Source organism: Lampetra planeri, chromosome 39 (assembly GCF_965212315.1).
Source record: "Lampetra planeri chromosome 39, kcLamPlan1.2.h2, whole genome shotgun sequence".
Classification (NCBI taxonomy): Eukaryota; Metazoa; Chordata; class Hyperoartia; order Petromyzontiformes; family Petromyzontidae; genus Lampetra; species Lampetra planeri.
In genome coordinates, this window is record NC_136145.1 from 1,226,260 (window position 1) to 1,244,239 (window position 17,980).

The window sequence follows — 17,980 nt, forward strand, 5'->3', positions numbered from 1 at the left end:
AAATTACCCGCAAATTATTATTCTACATGGATTAGCCATAGCAGCATTTATCGACTAGCAGACTAATGCCCCCCAATCATTCTTGCAAATGAGACTAATCCTGGGGCTCTTGAGTGACCTCGCCTGGTTAAACAAACGTAGATTGCCCGGCCTGCATATACGCGTGGCCTGCCTCGTGTATTCGTGCCTGATGCCAAGTCCACGTTGGTGCTACACACTGCACAGACAGCAGGGCTGACCACGACTTCAAACGCTTTTCCCACAAGCGAATCTTAAAACCCGTGTTGGACGTTTTGGGACAGGGCCTAAAAGGTGTGCAACTACCAGAGGTGGGACAAAGTCATTGTTATGCAAGTCCAAGTCGAGTCGCAAGTCATCAAATTCATGACTCGAGTCTGACTCGAGTCCAAGTCACATGACTCGAGTCCACACCTCTGGCAACTACAATACTCGTATCATTTATTTAAAACGGATGGAATATACCCACAGACACTGCATGAAACATCATCGCCTCTTCTTCACCAAGCGCAAAGAAGCGTTGTTTCCGCAAGCTGTTGTGCAATGTACAGGATGGAGCGATAGTGTTGCATTCCCCATCAAAGACTGATGCAGCCATCGACCGCATCAGAACATCATATTCTTAGGTTTTTTTTCGGTAAAGTCACGTAGGTAAAAAATTAAAATTAATAAAAGTAAAATATTTTTGAAAAGTAAAATACTTTTATAAATTTTCATTTTTTACCTACGTGACTTTACCGAAAAAACCCTAAAAATATGAATCCTTGCAGTCACGAAAGCTTCAAATCTAGAAGCATCAGAACATCAACAGCAAATGTAAAGTTAAAGGACAAGCCATGGCAGTGTGCTGGTTGACCATACACAACAGTAGTCTGCGCCTCTTCACACGGAGAGTCATTTATAGATTACACGCAAACGCGAGGCCATCTCGCCGCGGCGAGATTTAAATCGAGCTCCTCAAACAACAATAACGATGCTGCCACCATGCGGAGAAGAACGGAAAAGTCGGCAGGAGTGGCGATATGGAGCTTTGATGGGAGGGGCGTCTTGATGGTGGGAGGCGTGGTGATGGAGAGAGGAGGCGTGGTGATGGAGGTGGGAGGAGGCGTGGTGATGGAGGTGGGAGGAGGCGTGGTGATGGAGGAGGGAGAAGGCGTGGTGATGGAGGAGAAGGCGTGGTGATGGAGGTGGGAGGAGGCGTGGTGATGGAGGCGTGGTGATGGAGGAGGGAGGAGGCGTGGTGATGGAGGTGGAGGCGTGGTGATGGAGGAGGCGTGGTGATGGAGGAGGGAGGAGGCGTGGTGATGGAGAAGGCGTGGTGATGGAGGTGGAGGCGTGGTGATGGAGGGAGGAGGCGTGGTGATGGAGGAGGTGGAGGTGTGGTGATGGAGGTGGGAGGAGGCGTGATGTAGGTGGAGGCGTGGTGATGGAGGTGGAGGCGTGGTGATGGAGGAGGGAGGAGGCGTGGTGATGGAGGAGGTGGAGGCGTGGTGATGGAGGTGGGAGGAGGCGTGGTGATGTAGGTGGAGGCGTGGTGATGGAGGTGGGAGGAGGCGTGGTGATGTAGGTGGAGGCGTGGTGATAGAGGTGGAGGCGTGGTGATGGAGGAGGAGGCGTGGTGATGGAGGTGGGAGGAGGCGTGGTGATGTAGGTGGAGGCGTGGTGGGGGTGTTGTGGGAAGTGTTGGCAGTCGTGTCGCTGTAGTCGGCTGTGATGTCCCCGCTGCTGCTGCTCGCGCTGTTGACGTTGCTGGTCCCGGGCTCCGCGCTCTCGCGGACTCAGAAGGAGCGGCAGCAGAAGCCCGAGGTCACGGTGAGAGCCCCACTCCAAAAGACAAAGATCCCCCGTGTAGCCTTCACAGACTGTTGGGGCAAGTGCTGTTAGTGAGCGCCTATGAAGGCCGGCACGGCGCACGAGGGGATGGTGGGTGGCCAGCACCACGCCCGACCGCGTTTGTCTCCCCGGTGGCGATGCTTACACACCGCACCAGGTTACTCGTTTGAGGCTGAGCCGACCTTGGGGAGGCCCAGAACCGGTTCAGATAATCGTCACCTGGTGTTGGCCTTTACATTGAACTCGGGTGCCCACGTGATCGTAGCGCAGCGGGCTAATCGCTGCACCACCGCTCCTCATCCGCCTGACCCACGACTCCACTCAAATCTCTCCCCGAGCTCGTCTCGTTCGTAAGCTAAGCAGGGTTTGAGCCTGGATATTAGCCGGTAGTGGAGCCTTGCATTGACTCAATTCGCAATCATAATCATCCCATAACTGTCAACACATCACGGTTTAACTCCGTGTATTCTTGTACAAGGCAATTGAGTTAGGTCCCTACACCGTACAGCCGTTTCAATGCGGGGAATTAAAAATTTTTTTGTCAAAGTTGTTTGTGTTTCTCCCTTGTGATGGGAACTTTGTAGGATGAACGTTGAGATGTGTAAGGGCATGGGGTGACCAATAAGGTCTGAGTTGGTCTGTAATAAGGTAGGGCATTGATAAGGGGTTGACAGGTATTCGATCCGTGGGCAGATAAACCCGTAAATTTGGTGTCCGCTGCACATTTCGTCATTTATTGTTGCCACCGTCCCAATATGCTCAAGTAGTGTGGCCACATCTTTCTGGCAATCAAATCTCTTCTGATGTCAGTCGTCAAGCCATTTGTCCTCTTGGGTCTTCCTCTCTTTACGGTGTACTTCCATTCCCCCCCCTCCCCCGAACAACAACACCAACAACACCAACAACACCGCACTTTCTGACCCAGCATTACATTTTTTTTTTAAATGACCATCGGGTCAGAGTGTGTGTATATGTGAAAATTCCGTCAAGTTCCTATGATCACTGTTTCATTGCTTTATTTTGGTGATTTCGAAAAGTTTACTGGTTTGGCCATGTTTGTTTGTTGTAGTACGGAGTAAGACTGATGGCCTTAATCTAAGTTGTCTTGTGGTTGTTGTTGTTTGACTTGCATCCCACTGGGATTTTTGCACAGCGTTTGTGTACGGTGTTTTTTCTGCAATATTTTGCTGTCTTTTCTTGGATTTTCTGTTTGCACTTAGTCACATATTCACTTTAGATGTTTTTGTTTTTTTGTTTGTTGCAGTTGCACCCGATTCAAGAGCCGAATGGCTCACAGGGCTATACCTAATACATGAACTTGTATATGCATGGTTGTCCTTCCCCAGCTACTGGAGGTGGACGCCAGCGTGTGGGAGCGAGACCTGGTGACTCTCTCGCCACGCTCCAAGGACATCGTGAAGGAGCACGGGACCTTTTGCCCTCGACGGAACCTCTCCGCTCACTTGGCTGGCCCCGTTCTCGGCTACATCACACCGGTCAGTGTAGGCCGGGGGGTGGTGTCGGTGCTGGTTGCGGCGAGGTTGGTATCCCACGGCCACTGTGTTGCACGGTTGGCTACGTACGGTGCGAAAGAAGTTCAACATACAGTTCATACAATGGCGTAGCGAGGGGTAAAGGTACCGCCCTGGAATTTCTCGCACGCCGTCACCGCTAGCCGAAGGGCGTTCACTTAATGGGAGCTCTAGAGGGTGCCCACCCCTAGCACTTTCGTGCTGACCAGTTTTCTTAAGACGAGGAGGGTGTACCCACACTTTGCCCCACCACACCCGACCTGCCGATCGACTGATGGGTGGATCATCAAGGGGGGGATGATGGGTGGGTGGGAATTTAAACAACTTGCCCCATTGTTTCAACTTCCATGCTGGGGGAGATCAAACTGGTGACCTTTTACCCGAAGACTCAAGTCTAAAATTAGTACCTTGCGTGACACAGCCCTGTGTATGTCATCCTGACTTTTAGAGGTGCTTACTCAGGCATATTGCACTGAAATAATATTTCTCTCTAAGGCAAAGCAGGAGATCTTTGTTTTGCGTACAGCAATAAAAACAGTTCTGCAAGTGTGGAGGTGGAGTGGTTTGTAGGCATACGCAGATGTCGGAGCATATAAGGTGAAAAGGGGGCCTTCAGAGTTGATGTGTTGGTCACAATGTAGCTGGAGCATTACAGATTGATAGATCACCGATAAACAGCTTCTGTGGCAATTTAATCCTACGTATCCTACGTATTAAATTGCCAATCTTATCCATGATAGAGGCGAAATGTCGAACTCGAATTCTAAATGTTGTGGGTTTACTCTCCAACACACCGGAGTGCTGTACGAGTAACTTATTGGCACGTTTTGTTTACGTGAAATACCTTACTCATTGGCTGTGTCGGGTTTAACGACACATTTATATTTATGCTATCTAGCCCAAAAACCTCTCTTATGGATCTGCGTAAGTTGTTAAGAGTAGGTACATTGGTTTATTGTATATCTATCTCGTAGATGCAGGAATTCCTACTTCATCTGTGATGTTGAGCATCATGTTAACAAGTAATGGACTTAAATTGTATAACCTCACACTTTACACGGTTTTGCCGAACTGCAGTATAGATGCCACCAAAACGGAAACGGCACTCTCAGTGTAGCTTCAATGATGTCAACCAAAGCCACTCCACGAGAAAATGAAAAGTCGAGGTAGGCACGGGAAACGCCGAGTCATCTTTCTTTAAAATGGCACGTGACGGACGCTTATTGTTAAGCTTGTCTCACTGGATGTTCATGATGTGATTTTCTTTCACGGTGCTTGCACCAATTACTGTACACTGACAAGATGTGTTTGTTTTCCCCCTCCTTCCCTTCCTCAGTGGAACAGTCATGGATATGATATTGCAAAAACGTTGGGGTCAAAGTTTACGACCATTTCTCCAGTATGGCTGCAGGTGAAACCCAAGGTTCAGGGGTCATATGACGTCACAGGTCGCCATGACGTTGATCAAGGTTACCAAACTCTACATACACGCCTCACTCTCGACTCATTAAGACACCGTTTAAACATCATTTGCATTGCGTACAATTCCGGTTCTGAATTGTACAATCACACTTGCAAACCATTAATGTAAAGTGGTGGATGCCCCCACTGAAGATGGTGCATCTGTCAGGGACCCACTTCCAAGTCCCAAAAAATAGATTTTAGCGTCTCTGCAGGGATACATTAAGAGATGGAAAGAGAAATACATAGATTAGAGAACATATGCAAGTTTAGAGACGTGATTTTATCTGTTATGATAAACATTTGGCTACTATACATTTCCACGTGATAGGCCACTTCGTTGAGCTATCATTTGTGGCCAGGTCGCTTCTGAAAAAGAGCTACATAGCTCAGTGGGCTTTACTTGGTAAAATAAAACATAAAAAGTAAAGAAAAACGTTTAAAACAATGGGCTTGGGCAAGACATGTCACGAGGAGGGATGATGGCTGGTGGTCGAGACTCGCAACACTAAGCCACGGAGGGCACACGTTCTGCAAGGGTTTCCTCCCATAGCTAAAAAAAAACGCCACGCGATGTAACTGGTATTGGCCAAAACAATCACAGTTCTGAAACTTTACTTGCAAATTACTCATTTGGGATGACGTACAGCAACATCGCCCCCCCCACTGCAAAGCCGTGGAAGAACATTCATGAAAAATGATGAACAGGCATAGTGGTAAATGTGTATTTTAGATTCTTAATTGCATATTGATAGGTTTTAAAAGTAATTAAAAAGTAGTCCAACACTTTGCGCATGTCACAATGATGATTCTGCCTTGTAATATATAGTAATTGTACGTAAACTAGAAGACTGTGGCAGTGTAAGGTGTCATAACGTAAGCCGAGCTACCGTTGCCAACTAATGTTGGGCATTGTTGTGCTGTTCACACTTTGGCCATGCAGGATGGATACGGGACGTAAAACGAGGAAAAAAGGATCTCAAAATCCGTGAGTCCCTCCCCCCACTCGGTTCTCATTTCACACAGATCGCTGACACATTGTAGTAAAAACAACAACAACAACTCTGTGCTTCATGCATTGTATCCATCATTATTTACACCGGTGGATGAGAGTTGTAGTCCTGGAACACATTCCCGACAATTGTTATTTCAAAAACTCCCCGTCAGACCTTCGAGGATGAGTTTTTGCCAGGTATTCCAGCCAGTTTCCTCAAACCTGACAGGTGTGCACGATGTGATGGAGCGCTTTCTTGTGTTGTGGTAAATGCAGTTTGTGCGAATGTGTTATTCGGCAGGTGTTGTGTGTGTGTGTGTGTGAGATAGGGGGCGAAACTCAAGCTGGACTAGGGTTGACTCCTGTCCTGGTTTTCCCAGAATAATAGCATTGAGGCGGCTAGCTGGCCAAGAAAGATTTGTTAGTCTTCCCAGGACATTTAAAGATCCCAGTTTTCATCGTTTGCAAACAATGATAATCCACGCAAGACGTTGCAATTCACTTTTAGTTTACCCCCTCTTCCGGTATTGTGAGATATTCTTCCCACGATAGGTTCTGTTCTTTTAACCCGAGGGGAGGTGGCAATTCTCAGCTTCAGAATATTTATACTGGAGGAATCCGAGGAGCTGTAAAGCTCACAGATGTCCAGTCGCTTGATCTGTGCTTGGGGGTCGAGAGTGATGGGCGCGTGGCGTGTGTCGCGGTGTCGCTGCGAGTTGTCGTGCGAGCGCCTGGGTGTGGTGTGCCGTGCCCAGTTCCCCGCGTGCTCTTTGAGGCGTGGAGCGTGGCGGATTACGCGCAAGTGTTTGGCAGTCGCAAAGAAGCAAAACTACTGAGCAAGGCCCTCATAAAAGTCGCCAAGGTGCGTGTATATATATTCTGCATGTGCCGTGTACCTGGGTTTGGATGCCAATCATCGCATCTCTGTGAAAATTTCGCGGGAACCTATTGAAGAAGTCATGAAACTCTGCAAGGCTCTCCTGGGTGAACGAGCGTAATAATCATAACATCAGATCACATAAAAATAATACTCCTAGCATCTCACTGTGGTCTGTGCAAGACACCTATTCAGACTTGCCTTCTTGACTTATTTGATTAATTTTGATCCATTTACTTTCTGATGCTATTCGTCGTGCGCGGGTGCACTTTTTTTGTTCAGTCGGTGTTAGCCGATGAGGTAGTGACGGGTTTCTATTTTCACTCCTGTTGCTCCGTGCCCCACCCTGTACCGCGCCCGCTGTAATGTGCACGATGTCCACTTTGAGGGCGATATTGGACATCAAAGTAAAGGATTGATAGATAAATAATGAGTAGCCATACAGCGCATACGACATTTAAAACCATGTGAGAGCGATGACACGGATCCCATTTGCAGGGGAAGTGATTTTTTTTCTGTCGGTTGTCTGTGAAACATTCCACTCGGCTTCTGTTGCTGTCGCAGTGGGGAACCTTTACTGCGGCCTTGCACCCCTTTGATTCTCAACCATTAAACAAAAAATGTATAATGTTAATATATCGGTTTGATTAAACAAAGTAGCTGTATGCTTAATGTGTTTCGATGATTTGACTTCTAAAGCAAAATCTGGCCACGTCTCGCACCCCCACAAAGGGCATCTCTCACCGCCAGGGGGTGCAGAACCACCGTGTAAACATCTGCCGTGTTTGACCCTCAGACGGACAAGTTTCATGGATTTGTGCTGGAGGTGTGGAGTCAGTTTGGCGGCCATAAGAAAAGGCAGGTCGTAGCTTCTCCCACGTAGACACACACACACACACGCCGCGTGCCAGCTTTAGTTCGTCGTCCTTCCCCCTCGCCTCCGATCAGCACGTTTGGCCACGTGCGGCGCGAAAGAAGTTCAACGTACTGTACACACATCCACCAACATCACCCAGAATGCAACAGCACTAGCCAGGTCGAACCTGCCCTCTGCTGTACACCAGATCGCCTCGCAGTAGGCTCTCGTCATCTGCTGTACTTGGTGGTCACCCATACCAAGCACTGTCTGGGTCGAGCCTGGACCCACACCGACAAGCAGTGCAGTGAAATTTGGTCAAATAACCCTGGATCTGTACAGTGTGTGCGGAATGCCCTTATCCAGGAGTGGTTCGACAGGGCTGTATAGGCGCACATGCATCGTGTTCACCGGTGGTGTCGCCAGACCTTGCAGAGGGAGCACCATCTGCAGTTTGTGCGAGGTCGGAGCTGCTGCTCAGTTACGAGATTGTCCCTTTTTTAAATATAACAAGTGGGCGCTAATCCACTTGTATTGAATAGGTTGTTTTATGTAGTCATTGGTGGCGACTTCTTACATGTAAACTCCAAGCAAGATAATCTGATTTTATCAGAAAGGACGGGCCTTTGATCCCACAAATTCAGAGGCATTCAAAAGCCAAAGTGACTTTCTGCTCAAATGATCATTGAGGCAGTATCCATCTCCCATTCACTGCTCTGAGCTAGTGGTGAAATTCAACATTCCTATGGCAAACACTAATGGCTTCCCCGACAAAGTGGCACTGCATTTGTCAACGTTGGGAAGAATCCATCCCCAACCTGGATTTGAACTCACAACCGTTTGATAGAGAGCCACTCACCTCTACACTGCCCACAATACCTACTACTCCCTACTACTCGTGTGTGGCCACCCATCCAGGCGCCGTCCAGGCTCGTGCTCAGCTTCCAAGGGCCGATTGGATTAGGCGCACGTGAGATGGTTTAATAAAAAAAAGGCAAAGACTGCTGTGTAGGCGTTAGAAAATCTTCAGACGTAACAATATCACATTCGTTGTAAATCACATAAATGCCTCTGCCAGTTGACACGTGTTGGGCCGTCTGGCTGCCTCCAATTCGCGGTGTTTGTGCCGGCGCCCACAGCGATCTCATGAAGCTGATCGAGCGCCTGGCCGAAGACTTCCACGCGGAGCAGCTCAAGCTCATCCTGGTCATTCCTCCCGGCATCGTCCCGGGGTACGTGACATCTAAAGCACAATGCCGCGTTACGTGATTATTTGTCAGCAGGAGTCCTTATATTGGGGGGGCATAGGAACGTCGACTTGAAATGACGTCAGTCAACTTCCCTTGGCATTCCCCCCACCCTGCTCCCATTCTGCACTCTACTTGACCAACGACCATTGTAACTCACATGGGAGTCCCCTATTCAAGGACCCTGGTGTATGGAATAATACATTAAATACCATATATAGTGTAGGATTTTACTCGCAGAGCAAAGCTTGGCAGTTTCGAGTGGGCTGTTGAGTCGACCACTGCTGTAACTACTGTTGGTACCGCTGCTGGTAGCGTAGCTGACCTCTACTGTGGCTAGCTGTTGATGTCTTCCAAATCCTCTGGGCACCTGAGTTTTATTTATACCATTCCTGGGAGAGCAGCACCACCCTTATCCATTACACATCGCTGCCTAATTGCTCCGTATCAGCCCTCTGCACAATTCCAGACAATCAACTGCTTGATTTTAAAACCATGCAAAATAGACCACAAGTGAGCCAGCACTTTCATATTCTGCTGGGGACATGCAGCATTTGCCCCCCACACGTGTGCAAATGGAGCCAATTACTGCTCAATCCAAAGTCACTGCCACGAGCCTCTCTTACCAGTGGGAGTTTCGGCCTAGACAATAATTATCGCTGTTATCCCCGTGTCCGCATTGTCGAAAACTTGCGCACACTGAGTGAACACTGCACCACGTCACAGCCACACACCCATATCTTGCACCCAGTGACCAGCTTGACACCCAGTCGTAGGATCATATAGAGCAGTGGTTTTTCACCTGGGGTGCACACACCCTCTGGGGGTGCGAGGTGCCTTTTCTGGGGGTGCGAGACATGGCCAGATTTAGTTTTTGAAGTTAAATAATTGAAACACAAATTCAGCGTGGGCACGTAAGTACAGCTGCTTTGTTTCTTCAAACTCTATGTGTTTATTAACATTATACATTTTTGTAACAATTGAGAACCAAAGGGGTGCAAGGCTGCAGTAAAGATTAAGAACCGCTGACAGAGAGCGATGGTAATTATACCCATCAGTCACTGGCCACCCGCTCCTTCGCTCATCATGACTGCCCTTGTATGAAACTGCACTGTCGAGAACGTTGCACCAAGCTTTGCACGAGCGTCAACCTCGTTGACCAGGAGAGGGCAGTGGGAAGCCTGAGAGGCTTCGCTCACTTTATACACAGTGGCTCAATTTTCTCTGTCTGTGCGTGGCACTTAACCTGGCAGTGTGTTGTGCCCCATGTTCAGCTGGCGAAACTTTGTGTTTTATTCATCGGCCGTTGTTTAACATTGGCCATGTTTCGTCTTGAGTTTTTTTTCCTCCCCGGGATAGCTTGCGTACAATGAATCTGGCTCCTAATGTAATTGCTTTTAATTTGTGACGACACGGTTTCCCCACTTTCACAGCGGTCAGTGCGGGCCTCATCGTGTAATAAATCGATCGGATCTTATTATATTTACACCGACCGCACCCGCGGTGGCGTGCGTGCCCTCTGTGTGTGTGTGTGGGACCAGGCCCGGGGAGCAGCGTGGCGAGTTTGGAGAAGCCGAGTTTGCTCGCCTGGTGCTCACCGTGGACGCATTCAGCCTCATGACCTACGATTACTCCAACCCGGCACGGCAAGTCCTCTCCGCGCATCCACGCCACACGCTCACAAACACAGCGACGTGCACAACCGGGCAAGCCCTACAAAGCACAACCAAGTGGATTCATCGGCACCATTACCACGCTGCTGCATCTTCGTAGCATCTCCCCCTCGTTCATGCGCCCCTGAAAGGTCACTCGGATGTTTACATCGCAGGTATCTCCGCGTGCGTGTTCCGCAGTTTGTCCCTGTGCATGCCACAACATTTGTAGGCTGTCTTGAGAAGCGGCTACACGTAGACATGTCGTAAATACAACTTGTGTTGTTGAATGCATCATCTGCCATGATTAATCCACTGCTGGATGAAGGTCTCCGTGAGCTGTAGCTGTCTCTCACGGTTTTGTGATGTATAAATACGCACATAAGCTGCTATGTATGTGTGCATGTTGAACTTCCTTCGCACCGCACGTAGTCAACCATGCTAATTGGAGGTGCGGGGGAAGGACAACAAACTAAACACAAAGAGCAGTTCTTAAGAAATTACTTGTCAATGTATATTTAAAAGTGCATAGCTCCAGTGGCTTCCTCATTTTGGAAGCAAGAGCATTCCAGACGGCCGCAGAAGCGCATCTGAAAACGCGCGATGCGGTGGCCATCTTTGTTCGATGGCGAGCCAAAAAGCCGCTGATGCTGCGAGGATGACCGGAGTTTGCGCGATGGTTTGCGCTCCTTGAGATAAGCAAGGTATTGTAATCGCTCCATACTCCACGGCGTGCGCGCTCTCCGTGTCGTTCCGGTTATGTTTCCACTTTCTTTGAATTCTACTTTTTGCCGGGATGAGCTCAAATGCGGGCGGTTGCTATTGCCGGCGGCGGTGGCGGCGGTGTTTGGCGGCGCGGCAGGCCCGGGGCGGTGGCGCCGCTGGGCTGGATGAGGAGGTGCGTGGAGTCGCTCGACCCGCTCTCCCGGCACCGCGAGCGCTTGCTGCTCGGAGTCAACCTCTATGGCATGGAGTACAGCGCCACAGGAGGGCAGCCCATCCTGGGGATGCGGTACGTCAACGCTCGTTCAACACACTCATCGCCCGGTAACCAGCTCATAGACCAAAGACAAATATCTCCCCGTATAGCCTCAATAAGCTGTTGGGGCACGTTCATAATAATGTTTTTTTTTGGGGTTAGATTGTGTAAATAGAAATGTGTCGTTAACTCGCCACCACCCGGAACAGCCAATTAGTGAGCTTTGTGACATAAAACGTGCCAATTGGTTATTAGTTCAGCACACCGGTGTGTTGGAGAGTAAACCCACAACTTTTACAAATTGAGTACTGTGACGTTTCGTTGGTGAATACAACCAGCTTCGTCGGGCGATTTGTTTTTGTTACCAATTACATTGCACTCACGATTTTTACCGCAGCGATGGAGGGAGACCCGTGTGTTCATGTGCGCACGCGCTGCTCACGTTTGCAGGTACTTGGAGATTTTAATGAAGCACAAGCCCAAGCTGAAGTGGGACGAAGAGACAGCCGAGCACTTCTTTGAGTACAAAACGTACGTACGCCGACGCAGTGAAGTTGTTGGCTCACGGTTCGCATCCGGCAAGCCGCCTTGCTTATTGCTGCGGTGTGCATTGGCTATAAATTACTCGCCGTCTGTTTCGCAGCGGACGTTAAAGATACATTTGACGTCATTCGTGACGAGTCGGGTAAATTTTTGTGCCGGTGTCACGGTCCAAATTCGCCAAAATTCGAAAGATATTACCCACAGCTTACTCAATTGAGATGACACAAAGCAGCAATCCTCCCCCCCAATGGCAGACTGATGCCCACTTGCAGTTCAGGTGCAGCGTCGCCTTGCACCGCACAGTGACAGCTGCTACCGGGGGTGCCCTTTAAAACGTCTTGATGCGGGATGTGATGCAAGTCGCTCGTCGCGTGCGAAGCCGCTCCGAGATGCCCTGGTGTGAAGGACGAGTGACTCCATCAAACGCAGATCACTGTCGTTATCACTTGGGACGACGGGGATGTCACTGCACGGGTGTTGGGAGTCGCGCTGCTCCGGGTTGTGCTGTCCAGGCACGGTGTCCGCCGACGTCTCGCTCCACGGGCTGGCAGCCCCACGACACGCGGTACAACCAGAAGAGCCATCGCGGAGGCGTCACCGGGAAATTATGACTTGGAGATTAGGGAACTTATATTTGATTAACAATAGTCATTTACAGCCTGTGGTGGGATCCCACCGATAATGGCGAGAACACTTTATAATTACCTGCGCTGCACAACGATAATACTTTGCAAACACGTTCAACAATCCGAGTTTGCGGTGGCGAGATGTTAGCTATCTCGCCTGGTATGCAGGAGGTCGTGGGTTCGATCCCAACCCTGACACTTGTATATTTGGAGTTTGCATGTTCTCTCCGTGGACGTGTGGATATATCTCTGGGTCCTCAACATGCGTTTAGAGTATTTGGCTGATATAAATATCCACATGATAATCCACTTTGTTGAACTCTCGTTTGCGGCCTGGTCGCTTCTAAAAAGACCTACATAGCTCAGTTGGGCCTTAGCCTGGTAAAACCAAAACATTGTTAACTGCTTGTAAAAATGAGACGTTTGCAGTTTTGAACATCAAAGACAAAAGTCTGCGCCAAGGGCCGGTGCTGCTACAGCCCTCGTGTGCAGCCTGTTGCAGGGATGGCCATTCTCTGTCGAAGGGGATAGTGCCAGGCCACCGTCGATGGCTGCACAAACAACACTTGGCTGCACACAATGCACAGTTTGTGTCTTGGTGTGTGCCAAAGCACGCAAAGTACAGCAGCCCGTCTGCTTACCATCAGCGTCGTTCGCTGGTGGTAGGAGGTTGGTGAAAGTGTAGTGTGTTGTACGGAGACACACACTTGTTCATGGAGGCAACACGTTTATTACAGCACCCCAACAGGGCTAACTACATCAACGTACACTGGTTATACATCTAGGTGATCACTACACGGTTAACTAGACCACAACGGGGTAACTACATAACCAGGTCAGTCAGTAACGCACTGCCTGACCCACGATGCCAAGCGTAACATCGAAGACCGAGGATCGAAGAGACGTAGCACCCACGGGTTCCATTCAAACAGAGAACCTCGATCGCTCTCGGGACTTCCCTTTTATGCACCCGAGCGTGGCCTCGCTCCACCCTCGGCCACATATCCTACTAGATCCTACTAGAAGGCTCTGGCCCATATCACGTGTCCCTCGAGCCCCCTTTCGGGCCCCCTTGCTACCCGGTCACGTGCCCTCTCGGGTTCACACAGAGTATCACTTCCTCACTTGCTCTCTCTCCGACCCTCACCAGAACTATGCTCCCATAGGGTCCGCTTCCATGCCATATCCACTCTGGTGCCAGTAGCTGGCGCTAAACACCATAGTGACTCCATATAAGTCACGACACAAGGAATGTGGAAACAGCTGTTTGGATTCTGTCCAGAATTTGTTTCACCAAATTTGGCATGGTTGCTCCCCTGAAGGAGAATCTGTTGCAGATCTTAATTCGTCATTTTTTTTTCCAAAACAAAATCGGCACGCATTTTCTCAGGAAATCAATGAAATTATCACGTAAAAAAATACAAGCCAAAGATCGTGATGCTGTAAACGTTTCTGAATAACCTTACTGTGACGGTGATCCAACGGAACTTGAAGAAGAAAAAAATGGATCAGAAGTGATGGGACTGCTTTGGTAGTGGTGTACAAACACGTAAGAAACATCTCGCCACCCCCGTCATTCAAAGTCTTAAATGGACTTATTTCAGTCAGCGGTCCGTCTGGCTTTTAGAGAAGAGAGATTGACATTTATAGTCGGAGCTGGAGCTTTTCACTGCGGTCCCTTGAAAACACTGGGCTACGTGAGGCAAAGGTGCAGCCCTGCGATGGCTTTCTCACACCACTGCTGGTAGAAGGGGACTTGGCTAGAGAGGGCTCTGAATCGGCCCCTCTAGACGGTTTTATCCAGGCAAATCCGTGAATGATGGGGAGGGGCGGGGGAAACGCATCGCAAACATAAGAATTGTGAAGGCTGGAGAGCCATACGTTGCAACCGAGATGCAAAAAAAAGTGTGAAAAGCACACAGCCCTTGTGCATTTTACATAGAGCATCAGCGATTCCTAAAGAAGTGTGTCCGTGGGTCTTTCACACTGGCCTGGCGTCTCAGAAGAAAGAGGTGGAGATGTGCACATTATCCCGCCACACGCAACCTGCAGGTGGACAGCCTGCAGCGTGACCCATTCATGCTGCTGCGTGGACAGAGGTGGGTGGGTGTGGGGGGTTTTAAAAAACTTCTGTTTTAGCTGCCGCGCCGGGAGATGCGCAATGGGAAATTAATAATAATATTTCGATTTAAAGCTTTCGTGACTGCAGGGATTCATCTTCTTGGTTCTTTCGGTAAAATCACGTAGAAGGGAAATAATAAAATACAAAAAATAAAACATGATAAAATACAATTGCAAAAAAATTATTTTATTATGTTTTATTATAATTTTATTATTTCCCTTCTACGTGACTTTACCGAAAGAACCAAGAAGATTATCATAATATGGCAACGTCCTTCCACGCCAAAGCCACAGCAGCTCTTCGATAAGGGTCCTCTGTTGTCACGTTTTTTTTTCCCCCAGCTAATATCGGTGGCCTCTAAAACGCCTGAACCTCCGATTAGCACGGCTGGCTACGTATGGTACGAAAGAAGTCCGACACACACGGATACATACGGACGTCTTTTAGTAGGAACCAGGATAACCTGAGCAACGCTGCTTTGTGGTGCAATTTACTTCCGATAGCTGGTGATGATTTGAGTGGTGGTGGCCAGCATTCAGTGGTGGTTGCCAGCATTGGCTGGCGTGCGCCTGGCCCGACGCTTCTGTTTGGCTTCGATCTCCGCCAGCAGGTGGTGCTGCACACCTGTGTGTGTGCACCCACCTGTGTCTGTACACCCGCCTGTGTGTGTGTGCACCCACCTGTGTGTGCACCCGCCTGTGTGTGTGTGCACCCGCCTGTGTGTGTGTGCGCACCTGTGTGCGTGTGCACCCACCTGTGTGTGCACGCCCGCCTGTGTGTGTGCACGCCGGTGTGTGTGCACGCCCGCCTGTGTGTGTGCACCCACCTGTGTGTGTGTGTGTGCGCCCGCCTGTGTGTGCGCGCCCACGGCTCCTCCACTCAAGGAGGGGCTTCAGATGACATTTTTTGAGATAATTGTATTTTCTGGTGTTTTGGGGGTTCCCAAGTTTGTATTTGATTTTGTATTTTGAGGCTTGCGTGTATAAAATGTTAACGGTGCCCATTGTTTCCGCACTAAATGTATTCATTGAAATATTTTATAAAATATTTTTTTTTTCAAAGTTTCAACCGAATTTTTTAAATGTATATAATCATTTCAATATTTTAATGTAAGCAAACGTGTACATCAAAATGACACCACGTGGAGTTCTCACCATTTTCTCTGGGCAGTGACTATGTAACGCTCGATTGAGCATTGGGAAATCTCTCCGACGTGCTATGGAACGTTGTGTGTGGTGGCGTCGTGTTGCACAGGGCACATCTGTTGCACGTCTGTCCGTAAGCGTCTGTGTGTTACCGGTGTAACCTGTCACACGACCATGCAATCCGCTCGAGTTTATCCATTGCGTGACTTTGAAAGAGTTACAACAGGGATTGTTGCATCCAAGGATTGTGGGAGATGGCCGATGGCCTGGGGGAAACCTTCATCCAATCTAGCAGTGGATTGATGGAATGCTATTTTTGTTTTTGTAAGGTACAAAAAATATGTTGTGTCAGGGGGCATTCCTACATTTACCTGTTTTAAATTACTGGACATCTGTAAAAAGAAAGAGCTTTATAGTTCATCGGATTCCTCCGGTATGAATACATATTCTGAAGCGTGGCACTGGTTCACACGAAGTTGTGTTGATGTGGCAGGGACAGAGGCGGCAAGGGGATCGTGTTCTTCCCAACACTGCAGGTGAGCGAGATTCGTGGACACGTTACCCGATTGCGCCCAGGTGCACGGCCCCTTTTGTCTTGCAGCATTTGATGGATGAGGTCCACTTATCTTCAATCGGGGGAAAATAAGTCTCAACTGATCACGTTAAATGTCTGCACACACACGTCGCAAGATGTCTTGTACTTATCCCCTGCACCGCTTGAATACATTCCATCGACCCACCCTCCTCTCCCCCTTTACCTCCACTGCTGTTCCCTTGATATAAATATACATCCCTGGCCTTTCGCGCTTCTCAATTACGTATCTGCCCCACTCTGTACTTGTGCCTGTCCCTCTTGCTCAGTCTGTGCCCGTAGCCGCCTCTGCCTTCCCCTCCTGTGCCCCCCCCCCCTTCTCGCTCTGCGAGTCTCTGTGTGCGATGGGCGGTAGTGCAATGCTCAGCGCGCTGCACCACGAACCCAGTCCGATTCCCGCTCACGGCCAACACCGGTGACGATTATCTGAACCGGTGCTGGGCCTCCCCTGGGTCGATTCGGCCTCAAATGAGTACCTGGTGCGCCGTGTAATTATTGCCAATCGGGAGACAAAGGCGGCCGGGCGTGGTGCTGGCCACCCACCCCTCTCGTGTGCCGTGCCGGCCTTCATAGGTGCTCGCTAACAGCACTTGCCCCAACGGTCTTTTAAGGCGACACGGGGGATCTTTGTTTGGGCACGTGTTTCTTTGTGGGCGCGTGTCTATTTTTGTGGGCGCGTGTCTATTTTTGTGGGCGCGTGTCTCTTTGTCTGGGCACGTGTCTCGCTTCATGAACCCCGCTCCGTGTCTGCCCCGTCCCCCTGCCTGTGTCCCCGCCTCAGTCGGTGTGGGAGCGCCTGCACCTGGCGAGCAGCCTGGGCACAGGACTGGCTCTCTGGGAGCTGGGGCAAGGCCTCAACTACTTCTACGACCTGCTCTGACCTCAAAGAGAGCGCGCGCGCGCGCACAGACCACAAGGCTCCGTTGTCATTTTGACTCGCGCGTAAAGAAAAAGATAAATATTTTTTGGACACGTTCTAATATAATTGGCTGCAATGATGTACGCGTTTGGGATTATTCTCGGATAATTTATAAACGTCTGCTTTTGTGCTGAGTGTGTTTGGACTCGTGCCTTTCTGCATAAGGGGAAGTTATGAACTTGCACCACAACAACAGAAACTTTTATTTTACCAGGTAAGGCCCACTGAGCTATATAGCTTCTTTTTCAGAAGCGACCTGGACACAAATGATAGCTCAATAAAATGGCTGAGCATGTGAACACAGCAGCAGCATAATCTAAATCATCTAAACCTGGTAAGGAACATTATTTCCCTTCCACTCCAAGAAGACGTCGTCCTCACAGCCGCAGTCCTCGCGATCATGCCCCATCACCAGGTGGCCCTGTAACTTCCTCCACCTCGCCCCTCCACCGTGGCCTAGCCATGGTCGACATGAGCCCCGAGTAAAATTCATGAAATGTGGCCCTTCGTCTCTCCAATTCTCCCCTCCCCCCCGCTCTTTTAGCACTCAAGAGTTGCTCGTCTAATCTCCGCACAGATCTATT

At 49.4% G+C, this 17,980-nt stretch overlaps 1 protein-coding gene across 1 annotated transcript; it reads left to right on the forward strand.

The window, feature by feature from the left end:
• The first annotated feature begins 1,677 nt into the window (after positions 1–1,677).
• CHID1 (chitinase domain containing 1) lies at positions 1,678–17,530 on the forward strand. Its single transcript, XM_078612511.1, has 12 exons — positions 1,678–1,830; positions 3,198–3,347; positions 4,720–4,852; positions 5,788–5,832; positions 6,594–6,700; positions 7,512–7,573; positions 8,711–8,803; positions 10,360–10,464; positions 11,333–11,482; positions 11,900–11,980; positions 16,379–16,421; positions 17,259–17,530. The coding sequence occupies exons 1-12, from the start codon at positions 1,732–1,734 to the stop codon at positions 17,355–17,357; spliced, it is 1,167 nt and encodes a 388-aa protein (XP_078468637.1). The 5' UTR covers positions 1,678–1,731; the 3' UTR covers positions 17,358–17,530.
• The last annotated feature ends 450 nt before the right edge of the window (positions 17,531–17,980 follow it).

Excerpts from the sequence above, each read along its gene's own strand:
- CHID1 (XM_078612511.1), top strand. The coding sequence starts at position 1,732 with ATGTCCCCGCTGCTGCTGCTCGCGCTGTTGACGTTGCTGGTCCCGGGC. Across the intron at positions 5,833-6,593 it reads AAAAAAGGATCTCAAAATCC|TTCCCCGCGTGCTCTTTGAG; the intron begins GTGAGTCCCTCC and ends TGCCGTGCCCAG. Across the intron at positions 11,483-11,899 it reads CAGCCCATCCTGGGGATGCG|GTACTTGGAGATTTTAATGA; the intron begins GTACGTCAACGC and ends TCACGTTTGCAG.